Source organism: Podarcis bocagei (genome assembly GCF_964188305.1).
Source record: "Podarcis bocagei genome assembly, chromosome: 11".
NCBI lineage: Eukaryota > Metazoa > Chordata > Lepidosauria > Squamata > Lacertidae > Podarcis > Podarcis bocagei.
This window is the reverse complement of record NC_138136.1, coordinates 2,327,950-2,348,441: the sequence shown is the minus strand read 5'-3', so window position 1 is coordinate 2,348,441 and position 20,492 is coordinate 2,327,950. Positions and strand designations below refer to the sequence as shown.

The 20,492-nt window shown below is 43.8% G+C and overlaps 1 protein-coding gene across 4 annotated transcripts in view; it reads left to right on the top strand.

The window, feature by feature from the left end:
* Positions 1-20,492, top strand: part of CEMIP2 (cell migration inducing hyaluronidase 2) — a 64,772-nt gene that overhangs the window by 37,154 nt on the left and 7,126 nt on the right. For all 4 annotated transcript variants that reach the window (XM_081213548.1, XM_081213546.1, XM_081213547.1 and 1 more), the window contains exons 10-19: positions 5,052-5,121; positions 8,760-8,888; positions 11,201-11,289; positions 12,071-12,202; positions 12,417-12,452; positions 12,771-12,926; positions 14,319-14,496; positions 14,640-14,855; positions 17,209-17,420; positions 18,192-18,371. In XM_081213548.1, the coding sequence (XP_081069674.1) occupies positions 5,052-5,121; positions 8,760-8,888; positions 11,201-11,289; positions 12,071-12,202; positions 12,417-12,452; positions 12,771-12,926; positions 14,319-14,496; positions 14,640-14,855; positions 17,209-17,420; positions 18,192-18,371 (1,398 nt within the window). The remainder of the gene's footprint in view (positions 1-5,051; positions 5,122-8,759; positions 8,889-11,200; positions 11,290-12,070; positions 12,203-12,416; positions 12,453-12,770; positions 12,927-14,318; positions 14,497-14,639; positions 14,856-17,208; positions 17,421-18,191; positions 18,372-20,492) is intronic.

Sequence of the window (20,492 nt, the reverse complement as noted above, 5' to 3'; positions counted from 1 at the left end):
AAATTTTCGATTGGGGCGCCGTCACTAGATGACCCCTGGGGTTCCCTCCCTCCCTCCCGCTCTGCGCCTCCCTCCTCCTCCTCCTCCGGGGAGGCCCTTCCTGGCTCTCGGCCAAGGCTTGGCGGCTGCCACTCACTCGCTCGCCCATCCGTCCCTCCATCCCTGCACCCGGCCTCTCCCCCTCCGTCCCCGGCGCGGGGGCTGACGGGATCCGTAGTCACCTCGCCCTTGGGCTCCGCGCCCGTGCGGGGTGCGCAAACTACGTTTCCCAGCGTGGCCTGGCGGGCCGGGCGTTTTGTTTGAAGCGCTCTTCTCCCGGCCATGGAATGAGCGCAGCTGCGGCGGCCGGGCGGGCAGGGGCTCTTCCGCGCAGACCCCGCGCAGCCTGCCTGCGCCCCCGCGGAGATCGGGCGGCAGGATGGAGCCCGGGGATCCCCGCGGAGGCGGAGCGGCGGAGGCTGCCCCCCAGGTAGGGCTGCGTCGGGGGGGGGTTATTTTTGCAATGCTGCATCCGCGCCGGAGGGGACGCATCGGACCGCGGGGAGACCCCTTGGCGGGCGTGCAAGGCAATGCATGCGTGCAGGCGTTGCATGGAGTGCAGTGCAATGCAATGGCAACGCGGCGCCCTGCATGCATGCATGCAACTTCCACCGGCGCTCCGGACTTGGCAGGTGAGGGGGGTCCCCAGTGGGCGGCAGAGAGAGCCGGGAGGGCGAAGGGGAGCCGGGGGGAGCAGCGCTGCTCCCCGAGCCGAGCCCGGGGGGAAACTTCGGCGTCGTTGCGCCGGGTGTTGGAAGCGGAGGCTGGCGGGGGCCCCTCACCTGCAAAACCTGGTCGCCTCTCATATATTTCGTGCATTGCATTCATCGCCCGCTTTCTCCTCCAAGGAGCTCCTGGGGGCGCGCGTGGTTCTCCCCGTGTTATCCTCGCAACAACAGTCCTGTGAGGTGGGTCAGGCGAGTGGCCCAAGGGAGCACCCAGGGATTGTCCTGGCCAGGTGGGGTGATTTGAACCCTGCTCTCTGCCCGGTCTTCGTCCTCATTTACCCCCCACATGTGCATGACTGTGCATGACTGAGGTTTTCCCCCCCTCGTCTTGGCTATGGTGTGAGTCTGTGCTGTTAATTAATGGGGTTCTGCCTTCGGAGAAGATGAGCCAGCCCTCAATAAGAGACACGGGGGAATGATTAATGGACTTCAATGTCTGTACACTAATGCGCAAAGCATGGGAAATAAACAAGATGAGCTTGAGCTCTTGGTACAGCAAACTAAATATGACATAATAGGCATCACTGAAACCTGGTGGGATAAGTCCCACGATTGGAATGTAATAATGGGGGGATACAATCTATTTCAGAGAAACAGACCAGACAAGAAAGGAGGAGGAGTGGCGTTATATGTCAGGGATGTGTATACCTGTGAAGAGATCCAAGATTTAGAACCTCAAAGCCAAAGTGAGAGCATTTGGGTCAAAATTAAGGGAGAGAAGAATAACAGAGACCTCATTGTGGGAGTTTACTATAGATCCCCAAGCCAAACGGAGGACATAGATGATGCCTTCCTGGAACAGATGGCCAAGCATGCAAAAGGAAGGGAGATAGTAGTAATGGGGGACTTCAATTACCCGGATATTTGTTGGATGTCAAACTCAGCCAAGAGCATAAGGTCAAACAGATTCCTCACTGGCCTTGCAGACAACTTCATTGTCCAGAAAGTGGGAGAAGCAACAAGAGGAACAGCCATTTTAGATCTGGTCCTAACCAATGTTGATGACTTGGTTAGTGGGGTAGATGTGGAAGGATCATTAGGCGCGAGTGATCATGCTCTTCTGAAGTTTACTATACAGCGGAAAGGAGCAGCCAAGCATACTAGGACTCAATTTCTTGACTTTAAGAAAGCCGACTTCATAAAACTTAGGGAAGTGCTGGGTGAGATCCCATGGACAGCAATACTAAAAGGAAAGGGAGTTCATGATGGCTGGGAGTTTGTTAAGAGGGAGATAGTAAAAGCACAACGTCAGGCAATACCATTGAGACGGAAACATGGAAGGTGCCTAAAGAAGCCAGGGTGGCTATCTAAAGAACTTTTAACTGAATTAAGATTAAAAAAGGATGTGTACAAAAAATGGAAAAGGGGGGAAACCACCAAAGAGGAATTCAAACAAATAGCCAGCACGTGTAGACACAAAGTCAGAAAAGCTAAAGCACAGAATGAACTCAGGCTTGCTAGAGAGGTTAAAAACAACAAAAAAGGTTTTATGGGTATGTTCGTAGCAAAAGGAAGAACAAAGAAACAGTGGGGTCACTCAGAGGAGAAGATGGTGAAATGCAAACAGGGGACACAGAAAGGGCTGAACTCCTCAATGCCTTCTTTGCCTCAGTCTTCTCCGATAAAGAAAACAATGCCCGACCTGAAGAATTTGGAGCAAATGATTCAGCAAAGGAAACACAGCCCAGAATAACTAAGGAGATAGTACAAGAATACTTGGCTAGTTTAGATGTATTCAAGTCTCCAGGGCCAGATGAACTGCATCCAAGAGTATTAAAAGAACTGGCAGATGTGATCTCAGAACCACTGGCAGTCATCTTTGAGAATTCCTGGAGAACAGGCGAAGTCCCGGCAGACTGGAGGAGGGCAAATGTTGTCCCTATTTTCAAAAAGGGGAAAAGAGAGGACCCAAATAATTACCGCCCAGTCAGTCTGACATCAATAGCAGGGAAGATTCTGGAGCAGATCATTAAGCAAACAGTCTGTGAGCACCTAGAAAGGAATGCTGTGATCACCAATAGTCAGCATGGATTTCTGAAAAATAAGTCATGTCAGACTAACCTGATCTCGTTTTTTGACAGAATTACAAGCCTGGTAGATGAAGGGAACGCAGTGGATGTAGCCTACCTTGATTTCAGCAAGGCATTTGACAAGGTGCCCCATGATATTCTTGTAAAGAAGCTGGTAAAATGCGGTCTTGACTATGCTACCACTCAGTGGATTTGTAACTGGCTGACTGACCAAACCCAAAGGGTGCTCATCAATGGTTCCTCTTCATCCTGGAGAAGAGTGACTAGTGGGGTGCCACAGGGTTCTGTCTTGGGCCCGGTCTTATTCAACATCTTTATCAACGACTTGGATGATGGTCTCAAGGGCATCCTGATCAAATTTGCAGATGACACCAAACTGGGAGGGGTGGCTAACACCCCAGAGGACAGGATCACACTTCAAAACGACCTTGACAGATTAGAGAACTGGGCAAAAACAAACAAGATGAATTTTAACAGGGAGAAATGTAAAGTATTACACTTGGGCAAAAAAAATGAGAGGCACAAATACAAGATGGGTGACACCTGGCTTGAGAGCAGTACATGTGAAAAGGATCTAGGAGTCTTGGTTGACCACAAACTTGACATGAGCCAACAGTGTGACGCGGCAGCTAAAAAAGCCAATGCAATTCTGGGCTGCATCAATAGGAGTATAGCATCTAGATCAAGGGAAGTAATAGTGCCACTGTATTCTGCTCTGGTCAGACCACACCTGGAGTACTGTGTCCAGTTCTGGGCACCACAATTCAAGAAGGACACTGACAAACTGGAACGTGTCCAGAGGAGGGCAACCAAAATGGTCAAAGGCCTGGAAACGATGCCTTATGAGGAACGGCTAAGGGAGCTGAGCATGTTTAGCCTGGAGAAGAGGAGGTTAAGGGGTGATATGATAGCCATGTTCAAATATATAAAAGGATGTCACATAGAGGAGGGAGAAAGGTTGTTTTCTGCTGCTCCAGAGAAGCGGACACGGAGCAATGGATCCAAACTACAAGAAAGAAGATTCCACCTAAACATTAGGAAGAACTTCCTGACAGTAAGAGCTGTTCGACAGTGGAATTTGCTGCCAAGGAGTGTGGTGGAGTCTCCTACTTTGGAGGTCTTTAAGCAGAGGCTTGACAACCATATGTCAGGAGTGCTCTGATGGTGTTTCCTGCTTGGCAGGGGGTTGGACTCGATGGCCCTTGTGGTCTCTTCCAACTCTAGGATTCTATGATTCTATTCTATGATTTAAGGAGGTGATTATGTAATTTGCTAGCAATTCATGTCCCTCCCGGCGTGACGCTGCGCGCTGATATCACGGGGCTGTAATGGTGGTGTGCCTCGAGATTTTTTTCATAAAACAAGTGTGCCTTTGCCCAAAAAAGGTTGGGAAACACTGGCTTAAGTGCTGGTATGTTGAAGGAGGCACTGTCGTACAGTGGCTAGCTCTCTATGCTGAGCCATTGAAGACTTGGATTCAAATCAGTGCTGAGCAGTGTAATTCATTAGGCAACTTTAGGCTAGCCAAAGAGATTGATTTGACAGGTTTGTTGAAATATGAGCTTAGCTGAATATATATTGCAACATTTAGCCTGTCTGAAGTCCGTGGAATGCAGCAGGAAAGGTAGTGGGACTAAGACTTAGTGGCTTGGATCCAGAGCTGCCATGCTCCAATTCTCAGGGCTCTCTTCCATTCACGGAATGGCTTTACTCCAGTGGAGGTTTCCACCGGTGGAGAGGAAGGTGATTTTCGTTGATTTCCCTTTTCCCTTGTAGCCACTTCCCATGCTGCTCCAGAGGGTCCCCCACTCTCCAGAGCACATTTGGAGAAACTGTGGGGAGAATTGGTGAAAATCATTCTCCTCTACCTTTTCCCACCAGCAGGTGCATCCTGTGAGAGGCATTCCACTCCTGAGATCTCAAGATCCAAGCCAAATATTCCTGTTTTAGGAAACAAAATGCATAGCGTTCCAAATGACAAAAGGCTATTAATGAAGAGATTGTGTTAAATACATCCTCTCTTCCACAGATGATTCAGATAGTATGTGATTTTACTTCAGGGCCTTAAGTTTAAGTATAGGAAAGCTATATTTGAATTGTTTGTTTATCTACTCTTTTAAGCATTGTTGCTCAATCTGCAGAGATCCCTCACCCCAGTAAAAATGAACGCTGCAAATTTACGCTCTTACTGTGAGACATATGAGTATCCGTAGGACCTGCTGCTTACACTCTTTCCATTTGTGTCACTTTGCAGGGCTGTTTCCACATTTTGGATTGCTCATCCCAACAATCACCTTATAAACAATGTGGCTGCCGGCTCCCAGGTGAGGCTCTTGGAGCACTGGGTTAACTAATTCTACAAAATGGAAGCATACTGGAAGCATATAACGTTCATTCAACTCCCTTCGTTTTCTTATCATAATGTCCTCATTTTTATATTTAATATGCATAAATGATGCACTGTTCAGAAAAGCTCATAACACCTATATTATAAATCACAGGTTGAACTTGAACTAAGTTAGTTGAACTCAATTAGTTTCAGTGGTAATTAACAGGGCAATCCTAACCCATTTCTTATTAAATTCACTGGGGCATATTTCTAGGTAATTGGGATTAAGTTTGCAGCCTAAATTCAGCGAATTTAGCCTGGATCCATTCCCATGTATTTTGCTGAATAATATTTTTCACTTTGCAGACCTTTTCCTTCATGAACAAAGATGTTTAAAGAAGATTTGTTTTTATCTTTTACAAGCCAGTAAAACTGTGTTACTTCAAATGCATTGAAAAATCTCCCTATTCCAAAGAAAAAAGTTACTTTTTGTAAATGAGAGGTTGTTAATTTAAGCATAAATCTCTGTGGTCCAACTGGTTGGATGTCTGTTTATTTTAAATGGTAGCTTAGTTTTAGTGCTGCTGAGATCTAAATTGGTTAGATTTTATTTGAAAACTCATTTGACTCAATATTTTACTTACACAGGTAGAGTGCTGTACTATTCACTATGCAGTAAGAAACAATGAAATTTACATTTTCTATTCTTACGGTATTCGTTAGTGGGTTTTGTAATGAAGCTGGAGATTAGGGCCTAAGACTAATCTTGACTCAGAAAAAGGCCCATTGAATCCATTGGAGCCTACAGACAGGGGTTGATGGGGAGTTGGGGGAGGGGTAGTGCCTCGGCTTGTGCTCCTTCTGGGGTAGTTGGTCCACTTTGTACGCCGCTTTCTGGCAGCTCCTGCAGCCAAGCTGGTGCCCAATGCCTTGCTCTGCTTTCCTTTGGACCACATCAGTGAGGCTGAGAGGGGTCTTGGCACCTGGGCAGCCCAGGAGCTCCAGACACGCGGCCCAGGCTTGTGTCCCAGGAAGGCCACTTCAGTGCTGCTAATGGAGCAGTGTGACTTCACCCCCAGAGGGACACTCCATTGTCTCCCAAGGCAAGCAGATGCCAACAACTCTCAAGTAAGTAGGGGTAGGAGTGCAGCCTTAAATGTAATGAGAAATGTAAAGTGTATCAAGGAAAAGGAATAACACTTGTGTATTAGAATTCAGAATAAAGATGATCGTGGTGATAACTGCATTTTCCTTTAAAAGAAAAGAGTATTTATGAGTTGCTATCGAACTAGATAATAAGTTGGGAGTCCCAGTAGTGGTAATGTTTGTTTGGCATATGAGTTAAAAAAGCAGAAGCTGTCCTTTATTGTCTGTCAGTTTAAAGACAGTTTGAAGGGTTGAATCAGAATTCAGGATGAAAAGACCAGATGTGAAGAGCTTATGCATGAACCAAGAGCGCGTGCTTACATGCGTGGGAGTTCATAGGTTAGTGGGGAGCACTGAAAATTTGGGTTGTATGTTAAGGCAAGCTTAACTATTTTGAAATTTTGAGGTGTAAAATATATGGGGAAATCCAGGGAAGATTTGAAACTGATGAATAAATATTGTGAAGGTTTCAAAGAAGCTAGAGCTTTGCCCAGGGCGTTCTCTGCTGAGAATTTTCCAGGCTGGGTCTTAGGGGTACAGATAGTGTTTTCCACTCAGGCTGCAAGGTGACCCTGGAGAATCACCATGGAGAGTCTTCTGAGCTGTGGTCACCTTTTGCAGCCACTCTTAGAGCTGCACTGCTTGTTCTGGTTGTTTTTTTGCAGTGGCCTCTTTGCGCCCCATGGTTATGGGTGCTTTTCTGTCCCCAGACTCTGTGCTTAAAAAATGGAAACGATTTCTGCACAGCCTCCTGGGCTGCAAATGACAAAGAGATTCATGCAGCCCAGGAAAAGTGTCTCTCACATGTGCAGCCAAGAAGGCTTCACTCTCAGGAAAGGAGGGGAAAGAACTAGGTGGCTTGATGGTTTAATTCAAGCAGACCACTGAGAGGGTTTCAGTGTGTGTGTCTGGATGTTGTTGTTGTTGTTGCTTTCTTGCTTGCATGCTTGTTTACTTGATTGTTTGACTTGACTGGTTCACCATGCAAACCTTCACTTGCCTCAACTTGGACTGGACAAGGAGACATATTGCAAGGGCCAGGGAATTTTTTGTTTGATCCTGTGCTTCTTGAATCTAGAAGGAAAAAGCTTCTTGAATCTACTTTCCTCTGAAGGAGAAAACCTGTCAATAATCCTTTAAGAACTGAAAAGGTTTTTTAAATAGCATTGCTTTCCTTGGCAACCCCAGGAAGAACAGTAGGAAATGAATTTTATAACAACAGCATGATACGAATGATATAAAAGTAGTTATTGTTAATGTTTTAAGATAAGACCATGAGAAGAGCCCTGCTGAGTCCTCCTTGTCCAACTTAGTCCAGCAGGAGTTTGTTGAATTAGGGGCCATCCCCGTATCCTGGGGTCGGCATTCAACAATGTGCTGTGTGAAGAATTAATTCTTTTTGTCTGCCCTGAATTATTCCTCTGGTTGGAACAGAAAGACCCCTCTCTCTACATCCTGTACAGTTCTATAAAGCTTTTATAATGTTCCTCCTTACTCACCTTTTTTTCTAAACCTGAAAGCCCTGATAGGTGTCACTTTCTGTAAAGGGAAGGTGATTCAGCCCCCTGATCATTTTTGATGCCTCTTTCTGCACTTCCCCAGCTCTTCATGCTGGTTCTTGAGGGGTAGTTAACAGAACTTTAAGCTGTATTCCAGGTGTGTGTAAAAGTGTTACTATACTAACTTTTTAAAAAAATCAATCTCTGGCATGGAATTCATTTTACTCAGTGAGCAACAGCTTAAGAGAACATTTTTACTGAGCTGTTCACCACATTCTTAAGAGTTTTCTTAGCTAGTAACCACCAGTTTTTTTATTTTTTTTATTTATAAAATTTTCAAATGTAACAATAAAAGAAGAAGATTCCATTTGAATTATACATCCAATTCTAATCTTTCCAATTTCAGACTTCCTTCAGTCTATCTGGGAATTTTCATGTTTTCACAGTTATTCACATTTCTTGCATCTGTATTGTATTGTTATTGTTTTTTAACCCAATTAATCTTAGCAATTATTATAAAACAATATTTCTTTCCATTATTATCACAGAGCTTCTTGAAAACCTACAAACGTTAATTGACCTTCGCTAGTAACCACCAGTTGACACCCCATCAATGTGAAGTTGGGGGGGAGGTTGTCCCAGTGTTCAACACTTGCTATTTTGTTGCCCATTCACCTATTTTGGAGAGATACTTTTTGAACTCATTGCACTATATTTTGGTTTTTACTACCCTAAATAATTTGCTAGCATCTGTAGCTTGGGTCCCCTTGTTGCTCACCCCTAATGCCAGAAAATTTATGAACAAGTTTAAAAACACTCACTTGTCCTTATACAGATCCTTGGAGGACTGTAATTAGCTGGGAGTAAGAAGCATAATGTGCTTTCTAGGATTAGAAAGCGCATTATGTAGTAGTAATTATGATTGTGTTGCTGTGTTCCTATCCAAACGGATCCATGACTAAGTTTATTTATCACCTCTTGTTTCCAGGATGCTGGCATATGGTACATATTTCATAAAGTGCCTACAGGAGAGTCTCATGGGTTGTTTCCTGAAACCAAAGCTGAACTAACACCACTAGGAATTTTCTATAACAACAAGGTGCACTCCAACTTTAAGGTAAATAATTCTCCAAATGAACTGAAAAATTATGTATGACTTCTAGTCTAAAGTACTATATTTTTCTCTCTATAAGGCGCACCTGACTATAAGGCGCACCTAGTTTTTAGAGGAGGAAAACAAGAAAAAAAGAATATTCTGAATCAAATGTTGTTGGAGAGGAGTTTTAGGTAGGGAGGGAAGAAAAAACACTGAAGGGACAAGGAGCACACATGGGGTGTATGGAGAAGGAGGTGGCTAATGATGCAGGAGAGGGGTTTAAGGGGAGGGAGGAAAGGAAGGCAAAAGTTCTCCCCCCCCCCCGCCCAAGCCAGCCCTCTCTCTCTCTCCCCCTCACCTGCATGTTTTCTGGCACCTGCGTGTCCATGGCATGCTTCCCTGGACGCAGCACCGGAGCACAGAGAGGAGGAGGCGGCGACAGCTGTCATTTGCGCTCCTAGCCGCCGGAAGCTGAGCTGGGTGGGCTGGAGCCTGCGCGCCGTCACCTCGCAGCAAGCAGACACGCTGAATAAGGGGAATGGGCCATCACTGGCCCGATCCGAGCAAACACAGCAACCGAAAACACAAGAGGGTGGGCAGTAAGACCCTGAGGCAGAGGGCAGGAAAGGAATTCACTGCATCTGTGTGCTCCCTGCCAGAAAGGTACAAGAGCAGCAGCTGACTTTAACCGCCCAGTTAAAATCGTACACAGCGGGGAGCGCAAACCAAAATAGGAGTCGCAATTGAATCCTTAGGAAGGTGCTACAATAATTAGAGAAGGGGAACAGGGCTGATGAACAAACGGTAGCCTTGGGATGCCGTACAGATCGAGAGGCTCCACACACAAGGACACTCAAGCACCCTCTTTAACCACGCACTCTCCCGTGCAGCAACACGACTCACACTCCTCCACACACACACCAAAATATGCTCGATACAGGAACCCCAGCAGCCTCCTCTCTGCAGCCTTCCCTCCTCCGTGACACACGATCCGATTTTCACCCCTGCACTCTGCCGATTCAGCTCCAGGGACCACACATTCACTCCATAAGACGCCCAGACATTTCCCCTTACTTTTTAGGAGGAAAAAAGTGTGTCTTACGGATTGAAAAATACGGTAATTGCAAATGATGATGATGATGAATACTATTTACCGTACTTTTCCATGTATAACATGCCCCTGTGTATAACACACACACACCCCGCCAATTTTGGGGGACCAAAATTAAGAAAAGGGGGGATTCCCCAAGTTCTTGAGCTTTTGGGTGGGCATAGTTGTTGGGCTTTTTTATGGGGAAATGCAAAAAGTCACTCACCCGTCAGACTGACAGTGCTGCTTGCGCACGTAGACAAAGCAACCTATCCTCTTTCCCATTGCTGAAAAAGCCAATGGGAAAGCGACAGCCAATCAACAACAGCCCTTTCAGCAGCCACCAATAACAATCTCCAACTCGTGGCAGCAACCAATCCCATGCCCCACAATGCACTACCCATGTATAGAAGACCCCTAATTTTGAACATGATTTAAAAAAATAGGCTTATACATGGAAAAGTATGATAATTTTTTACATTTCTGTACTGTCCTTCATCTGAGGATCACAGGGTGGTTTACAATATAAAAACACAAAAATGCATACCATAGTAACAAACAAAACCAATAACCTCCTCCCTGACGCCCTCTCCCCAAATTGCAGACAGACCCATCTTTTCTCAGGATTTGTGGCCAGATAGACATTCTGAGCATCTCCAAAGAGCCCAGCAAAATCATACTACTTGACTACATTCAGAAATTGACTATGACGAATTGCCTCATTGGAATGAACTTGACATTGCCATAATTTTTCATATTCTTGTCATCTTTCCCATTGGTTTTTGATGTCCTTCCAACATTTTCTTGGTGTTCTTCCAACACCAGCCAAGCCAAAGGAAAGGCTTCATATTATTGTGGACATGCTAGGTAGGTTCTGCAAATAGAAAGAATGCATGCTGGCATTGTCCAGTTCATTGTCCTGGAGTCCTAGAATTTTAGCTGAAAACACATTCCAAGTCTTAGGTGTGGTAACACGAACTCTTCACATCCGTGAGATGGCTGCTTGAGAAGAAGATGGCATTTTACTGGCTATGGCCTAGGATAGTATAGTGGGTGGAATATTCTGAAATGTTCAGTTTCTAATGCAAGAGACAAGACTCCTGATTTATTTCAGTCTGTGAAAGCTTCAAGAATATGTTCCCAGGCACTTTTTCCTTCTCATATTAGCTGTTGTCATTAAGAACTGCAAGACTATAAACACCATACTGGTTATAAAGTTACTTGTATCTTTTTATTATTGCAGGCTGGATTGTTCATTGATAAAGGTGTGAAAACTACCAATGCAAGTGCTGATGATAAAAGGGAGTATCTGTGTTTGGACAATAACGCAAGGTAGAACATACTATGTGGAAGGAAATGATTGAGGATTAAATACAGGAGTGTTGTTTTTGTTGTCCAGAATTTGCAAACCCTAGCTTAATGCACATGGAATGCCTTAATGTAGTTGTGCACATGTTTTGGCTGTTGAATCCACAATTTTTGCAGTCTTATTAATCATCTGGATAGTGAAACACTTCCAGTTGTTACTCCCCCACCCCCCAGAGGCTGCCACTGAAGTGCAAGCATGTTGTTGCTACCTCACTCTTTCATTCAGTTCTGTCTGTTCCTGTTTGTTGAATTGCGGTCCATGGGCACACTCACTATTGGGGTGTATAGAGAAGGGTTGGTCAGTCTCCCAATTACCATTACCTCTGCACAGCCCTCTGTGTAGATAGAAGCATTCCAAACACCACTGGATTTTGTGTTCTAGAATTAGGTAGCCATTAAGTACTTGCAGCATTTTTCTTACTTTTTTCCACACTCTCATAAATAAAAGGGAGGAAAGCTTCAGCAATAAATTCCCTCTAGGACTGAAGCATCTGCATCTGTGGGTATGTTGTCCTTTTCCAGTATGAGATTACTGGGGATTGCTTTATGCTGTGGGAATTAGGTTTTGCTTAGTGACAAAGACCCTTGGAGTTCAAAAGTAAAACCTGTTTCTTTTTTGCCGTATGCGTGTGTGCATGAGCTGATTTTTTGTAAGCATTTGTGTGAGGCGCTGTCGCTTTTATACTGATGTACGCAGACTTGCAGGTGTGCAGGTCCATTCACACCCCCTCCCTTCTTTTCCAAGGTTTCGACCACATCAAGATGCAGATCCTGCAAAGCCCCGAGTTGCTGCTCTCATAGACAGGCTAATAGCGTATAAAAACAATGACCATGGAGCTTGGGTCAGAGGAGGGGAAATCGTTATTCAGAACTCTGGGTAGGTGGCCCTTCAGCAAATACCTGCACATTGTTACAAGTAAATAAAACAGCTGCCTTGAACAGACTTCCACAAGGTGACTGTGCAGGTAAAACTTTGTCCTGCCAATTTCTGGAAATGTAAACTATCGTCATTTTCACCTATCTGGATTGGGGCTTTAGGTTTAGGTTATTGGTGTTTTTCCTGAAATAATTGGTTGTTTTTTCTCTTCTAGCTTTGCTGACAATGGAATAGGCTTAACCTTTGCCAGGTTAGTGCTGTTTCCTTTTTGCTACTTTTGTATTAGTCTGTCTCCTTTGAAGTTTTAAATGTCAAATCAGAAAACAGATCCTAACAAGTCTGTGCCTAAGTTATTGTTGGACTCCAGGTCAGAGGCAACGCTGCCCTGCTGGCTTTCGCAGATAGCTTCAGTAGTTTTTAGCTGCTGTGTTGCACAGGTAGAGAATATTCTCTTCAGGTTCTTAAATAAGCAAGGTTGTAGTTGAAAGTATTATTATTATTATTTATTTTATTGTTGTTGTTGTTGTTGTTGTTGTTGTTGTTGTTGTTGTTGTTATTTTATTTGTAGTGATGGAAGCTTCCCAAGTGATGAAGGCTCCAGCCAGGATGTATCAGACTCTCTGTTTGTTGGTGAAAGCAATAATTATGGCAATTCAGGCGGCCAAAACAAATACTGGGGCACTGGAGGAATAAACAATAAAAATCGTACTTTGCCTAGAAACCGGTAAGCATACAGTGCCTGAAACAGAGTGACCTTTCCAGGGGCGCAGCTCTCGTTACCCTCCCTGTGAGAAACTCTACAAATATCTCACTATAAATTTCTGACTTGAAGTTGGGTTTCTCCAGCTCTCTTCTTTTTATTTTTGGCACATGCCAGCCCCCCTTGCATTCTTAGTAACACAGGCCCGCCACCCTGTCCAAGCACATTCATGTCTGGAGAGAGACTTCTGGATCCCATCTTCTTCCCACTGACTTGTTCCTGAACCTTCTTGCTAGAGCCGACATGCACTTGCGCACTGGGACATTCATGTGGGCAGGCCTCCAAGTAATGCTCTTCTAAATTACCTTTTGTGTTTCACAACTCCTGCAGTTTTTCTTACACAGTGTTTGCATTTCTGTTAAAGGAGATGAAAGAGCTCTAGTGACCTTTTAGGGAAAATGTTTGTTCAGCTTTGGGAATGCCAATTTGACTCCGCTTTGCATTCCTGTCAGTAAAAGAGTCTGGATCTCTTGCTGACCTTGCCAGGAGACCTGCTTGCTTAAAAAAAGAATATTTGCTGTCTCCTAGAATGATAGCTTCATGTCAAGGTGCAAGTAGAACCACATACACAAGAGAGTTGATGTGGAGGGAGTCAGTTTAAGTCTGCTAGCAGCTGTCAGTGGCGTTGGACAATGAGCATTTGTGACCAGTTTCCTGAAGCTGCTTGCAAATAAAGTCCTTTGGAGGTTTGGGCACTCTAATTAACAGTATTAACAAGTTTTAGGCTTACCATGCTAGTCTGAATGATAGGCTAGAACTGAGCAAGATCAAAGTGCAAAAGTTGGACTATTGCACAACATCTACCTGCTAATTGGTACCTCTTCAATACTTTCCTCCACTTTCCTATTTAACCAGCTGCAGGGGATTCAGCTGTCTGCAGATGCCCTTAGGATAATTAGAGTAGAAAGAATAAGGTTAGAGTTCATAAATTCCTATATTTAAATAAGGATCATTAGAGATACACTCACTTTAAAAAAAGGCTGAGTCCTGAGCCCTTGAGATAGAGTAGAAATAGGAGTTATATTAATTGGGTGTGGATATGGCCAGAATAAGCATGCATTGCTTGCAATTAGAACCTAAAAAAAACACAAATACTGTCTCAGCATTGCATTTAAATTCAAAAAATTGCTACAATTTTAAGGCTATGTTAGTATCTTTTAGCCATGAATATTTTATATATACAGCTTAATCCTATGCATGTTTACTCAGAAGTAACTCTCACTGTGTTGGGTGGAGCTTACATCCTCGTAAGTGCCATGGATATTGTCTGCCTAGTCCATATCTAAGTAAATAAGTGTACTTGGCTGCTGCAGGCAAAAAGGGGTCTCTAAATATGTACCTATCTACTTTTAACAGGACGTATCCCATCAGAGGCTTTCAGATTTACGATGGACCTATACGTCTCTCCAAGTGCACATTCAACAATTTTGTGCCAACTCCAGATAGATTCACTAGTGCCATTGGGTTCCTAATGAAAAACACCTGGCAAATTACCCCCCAAAACAATATTTCTCTTGTGAAGTTTGGTGAACAGGTAAATTTTCAGATTGAAGCTGTTTTTCCCAAATGGGTAAAGGATGACTGAGCAATGTTTGGTGGAAATGCAGGGTACAACAAACAAATATTTATTGATAAAAGATTATTGCCATAAAATTAATGTTGCTCTTGTCTTTTAAGGTTTCTCTGAAAGTCTTTTTTGGTAAACCTGGGCCTTGGTTTGAAGAGGCTGATCTGGATGGCGACAAGAACTCAATATTTCATGATGTTGATGGATCTGTGACTGGCTACAAGGACACCTATGTTGGCAGAATGGATAACTACCTGATTCGACATCCTGACTGTGTTAATCTCACCAGGTGGAATGGTGTGCTCTGCAGTGGGACCTTTGCTCAGGTGAAAGAGAGGCCATTGTTAATATGCATAAAACTTGAGTAGCTGATGTTACTGTTTACCCATTTCTTCCAATTTTTATAAAAGTTATAGTAGAATTCTTTATGTCAAGGGATGGGCAGTCCCCCCCCCCTTGTCTTTGTATACTGTCTTAGTTTCATGATGTTAGCTGCCCTGAGCCCGGCTCCGGCTGGGGAGGGGAGGGTACAAATAAAAAGATTGATTGATTGATTGATTGATTGATTGATTGATTGATTGAGTTGTCTGTCTGTCTGTCAGAGAGGTGGGCCAGACCAGAAGCAAAAGTGGCTGAGGGCTGTGTCCCCTGTTTCTGTCTCTCTTTCTGCCCCTGCCCTTTCCCTTCTTTTCCTTTTGTTGCTTATATGTGCATTAAATTAGACCAGGGGTCACATGACATCAGACTGAGGGCAGCCTGTGCTACTTGGGCCCCAGCTTGTCATTTCTGATTTACATCCTTATTTATATTCAGAGCTCAGCCTACTGAATGGGTGCTCTCTTTCACACTCATAGACCATCTCCCTGCTCCCAAATTGTCCGCTATTTTTAAAACAATGAATAGGAAGAGGGCAAACACTTTCATCAAGTGCAGGATTAGATGTATGAAGACAGAACCAGCACTCACAGAGAAAAAAGACTTCCTTTATCATATTTGCACAGCTTAGAGGCGGGAACCTCAGAACTTCATTCTCTGTTATCATTTCACACAAATACTGAAAAAGGCATTGGGCAAGTCACTTTATTTTATTTTTTTACTTTAGCTCTTGGTCTGTGATAAAGTACTTCCTTTATTTAAAAAAACTGTAGAACTACTATGGTTCCATATAAAGAGTACAGTGTTGTTGTTTAGTCATTTAGTCGTGTCCGACTCTTCATGACCCCATGAACCAGAGCATGCCAGGCACTCCTGTCTTCCACTGCCTTCCACTCCCTTCTCCTTGTGCCCTCAATCTTTCCCAACATCAGGGTCTTTTCCAAGGACTCCTCTCTTCTCATGAGGTGGCCAAAGTATTGGAGCCTCAGCTTCAGCTTCACGATCTGTCCTTCCAGTGAGCACTCAGGGCTGATTTCCTTCAGAATGGATACGTTTGATCTTCTTGCAGTCCATGGGACTCTCAAGAGTCTCCTCCAGCACCATAATTCAAAAGCATCAATTCTTCGGTGATCAGCCTTCTTGATGGTCCAGCTCTAACTTTCATACATCACTACTGGGAAAACCATAGCTTTAACTATATGGACCTTTGTTGGCAAGGTGATGTCTCTGCTTTTTAAGATGCTGTCTAGGTTTGTCATTGCTTTTCTCCCAAGAAGCAGGCGTCTTTTAATTTTGTGACTGCTGTCACCATCTGCAGTGATCATGGAGCCCAAGAAAGTAAAATATCTCACTGCCTCCATTTCTTTCCCTTCTATTTGCCAGGAGGTGATGGGCCCAGTGGCAATGATCTTCGTTTTTTTGATGTTGAGCTTCAGACCATATTTTGCGCTCTCCTCTTTCACCCTCATTAAAAGGTTCTTTAATTCCTCCTCACTTTCTGCCATCAAGGTTGTGTCATCTGCATATCTGAGGTTGTTGATATTTCTTCCGGTGATCTTAATTCCGGCTTGGGATTCATCCAGCCCAGCCTTTCACATGATGAATTCTGCATATAAGTTAAATAAGCAGGGAGACAATATACAGCCTTGTCGTACTCCTTTCCCAATTTTGAACCAATCAGTTGTTCCATATCCAGTTCTAACTGTAGCTTCTTGTCCCACATAGAGATTTCTCAGGAGACAGATGAGGTGATCAGGCACTCCCATTTCTTTAAGAACTTGCCATAGTTTGCTGTGGTCGACACAGTCAAAGGCTTTTGCATAGTCAATGAAGCAGAAGTAGATGTCTTCCCCCCAATTCCTGGAAGTGGTTTTGTTTCTACCTGCTCTGTCCAGGCAGTCATGTCTTGGGGGATCCAACAAGTCTCTTCCTCTCTCCTGTGTGGCCCCTTTCTCCACTTCGTATTTAACACTAGCCATAGCTTGTCATCATATCAAAATTTTATTACTATTATTGAAGGGGATGGTGTAACAGCAGCTAATACCACCAAACGATGGTTTCTGATCTTGGTTTCCAACTGAGGTCTCGTATGAGCAGAGGGACTTTATCAAAACTTTCCATTAAGTATGTCATGTAATCCAATGGTAAACAACCATTTTTTTCTTAATTCAAAGTTTTTGTTATCCAAATATATTTAGATATCCTCTAGGGTAGGCCATCCAGACAACTGAAAGCTGGACTGTTTGCAACTGATGTGGTATAATCTATCCTAGTTTTTACATATTCTGTTTTGATAACTGTTAGGTGTACATTCAGACACGCAATCCACAGAATCTTACCATGACTATGGTGCGAGATGAATACCCTTCCAGTCCTATGATACTGAGAGGGATTAATAATCAGAAAGCTGACTACCAGCAATACCAGCCTGTGGTGATGCTTCAGAAGGGCTACACAATACATTGGAATGGACAAGCCCCACAAACAACATTTCTGTACCTCATTAACTTCAACAAGTAGGTTGCCTTTCAATGTCCAGTTTTGTTTAAAAATGCAGATATATTCCATGAACTCTCATCTACCTCATAAAGCAATGTGAAGCATGTATTTCTTTGTTAGTTTTTGAAGTATAATAATGTATTATTACAAACTGAGCAAAACTCTTATCAGCTGTAGACAAACAGCAATGACAACAAAAGGAAGAACACATGGTTTATATCATAGCATAATCCTCATTGACAGCACTAACAATGCAAATTGGCTAGCTTGATTTAATAAATGATTTAAACTTCCTCTCAGATGAGAAAACCAAGTTCTGTGGCACAGGTCATCAGCTGTCCTCATGTGCAAGCCACGTTGAATGTTCCTGTGTCCTTATCAAAAGAACATTGTGCAGCAGAATATTTTTCTCTTTTGTTCTAATTTTCCCAGCAGTCCTTTCAACCTTTCAGTAGTATTATGTTGTGAACAAATATGCTCAGTATACAGACAAAATGAGTATGGCATGGTGGACAGAACTTTGGAAGGTCTTGGTTTAAAATTATAGCTAAAATAGTTCCCAAAGAACTTTGTTCATTCTGCTGCAGCTAATTTTACTTCCACATCTGTAAACTAGGAATTACAGTTGAAACTAGGAATTGTCTTGTTGCTGTGGTAAGGACACTTATAAACAGTATTAGAAATCATTTTAGTACTATATGGTCATGCTGAATGATAACCATCGCAAGCAGCAAATGAAAAAGCTTTTATAAGCATATGGTAATGTTTTTGTCACTTTCTGTTTTCAGGAATGACTGGATTCAGGTGGGTCTCTGTTACCCACCAGACACTACTTTTCAAGTAACTTCTGATGCATTCCGAAGGCCTGCACCTCCCAATAGTGTGGAAGATTATGTGTCTGTATCTTCAATGGCGGAATTGCAGAAGAGTCGAATGGAGAGAAAGTTTTATTTTGATAACAGCACTGGGTAGATATTTGCCACAAAACCAAAATTTGTAGTATAATTAAATGTTCAGTTTTTCAGTATCTATAAGAACTGGATGACTTGGTTTTTTGTCAGTGGAGAGCTATAGCATGAATGTAATTCTAAGAGGAATCGTCAGGATTTGTGGTTATGTATGCAGTAGTTTATCAAACTGTCAATTCCCCAAAGGTCACTGCAGTGTAGGCTGTTCTGAGTACACAGAAAAATATGGAGTTTACATTCAACAAATGCTTTTGTTATCCATCTCAGGCCATTCTGGGTAGGGCTTTCCCCCACCCACCCAAGATTTGAATGCATTCTTTCAGACCACCAGGCTTCCCAGCAATCTGTGCAAACAGTGCACTCTGCACAGAGGAAGAATTGCAGACTACATCTTACTTCTTTCCTCCCCTTCCTCTCTATGTGGTTATGCACTAAAGATGCAACATACAGTGAGGGGGGAAAGTATTTGATCCCCTGCTAAATTTGCCTGTTTGCCCTCTGATGAAGAAATGACCAGTCCATAATTTTAATCGTTGGTTTATTGTAGCTGTGAGAGACAGAATAACAACAGGGAAAACCCCAAAAACCCAGAAGACAAAAGCCAGAGATTGATGTGCATTATAATGAGTGAAATAAGTATTTGATCCCTTTGCAAAAGATGACTTAGTACTTGGTGGCAAAACCCTTGTTGGCAATTACAGAGGTCAGATGTTTCTTGTAGGTGGCCACCAGGTCTACACACATCTCAGGAGATATTTTGTCTCACTCTTCTTTGCAGATCCTCTCCAAGTCAGTAAGATTTCGAGGCTGATGTGTAGCTACTCGAACCTTCAGCTCCCTTCACAGATTTTTGATGGGATTAAGGTCTGGAGACTGACTAGGCTACTCCAGGACCTTCATGAGCTGCTCCTTTGTTGCCTTGGCCGTGTGTTTTGGGTCATTGTCATGCTGGAACACCCATCCTCGACCCATTTTCATTGCCCTGACTGAGGGAACGAGGTGCTCACCCAAGATTTGACGATACATGGTCCTGTCCATCATCCCTTCGATGCGGTGAAGGTGTCCTGTCCCCTTAGCAGAAAAACACCCTCAAAGTGTCCCCCTCCATGTTTGATGGTGGGGATGGTGTTCTTGGGGTCATAGGTAGCATTCCTCCTCCTCCAAACACGGCGAGTTGAATTGATGCCAAAGAGCTCGATTTTGGTCTCATCTGACCACAACACACTCACCCAGTTCTCCTCTGGGTCATTCAGATGTGCATTGGCAAACTGCAGACAGGCCTGTACATGTGCTGTCTTGAGCAAGGGGACCTTGTGGGCTCTGCAAGATCTCAGTCCTTCATGGCGCAGTGTGTTACCAACTGTTTTCCTGGTGACTATGGTCCCAGGTGCCCTGAGATCATTGACAAGTCCCCCCCCCCCATGTAGTTCTGGGCTGCTTCATCACCGTTCTGATCATTGCAACTCCACGAGATGAGATCTTGTATGGAGCCCCAGACCAAAGGAGGTTGACAGTTATTTTGTGTTTCTTCCATTTGCGAATTATTGCACCAACTGTTGTCACCTTCTCACCAAGCTGCTTGGCAATAGTCTTGTAGCCCAGTCCAGCCTTGTCCCTGACATCCTTGGACAGCTCTTTGATCTTGATCATGGTTGCTAGTTTGGAATCTGCTGGATTGATTGCTTCTGTTGACAGGTGTCATAGAATCATAGAATCATAGAATCATAGAATCATAGAATCCTAGAGTTGGAAGAGACCACAAGGGCCATCGAGTCCAACCCCCTGCCAAGCAGGAAACACCATCAGAGCACTCCTGACATATGGTTGTCAAGCCTCTGCTTAAAGACCTCCAAAGTAGGAGACTCCACCACACTCCTTGGCAGCAAATTCCACTGTCGAACAGCTCTTACTGTCAGGAAGTTCTTCCTAATGTTTAGGTGGAATCTTCTTTCTTGTAGTTTGGATCCATTGCTCCGTGTCCGCTTCTCTGGAGCAGCAGAAAACAACCTTTCTCCCTCCTCTATGTGACATCCTTTTATATATTTGAACATGGCTATCATATCACCCCTTAACCTCCTCTTCTCCAGGCTAAACATGCCCAGCTCCCTTAGCCGTTCCTCA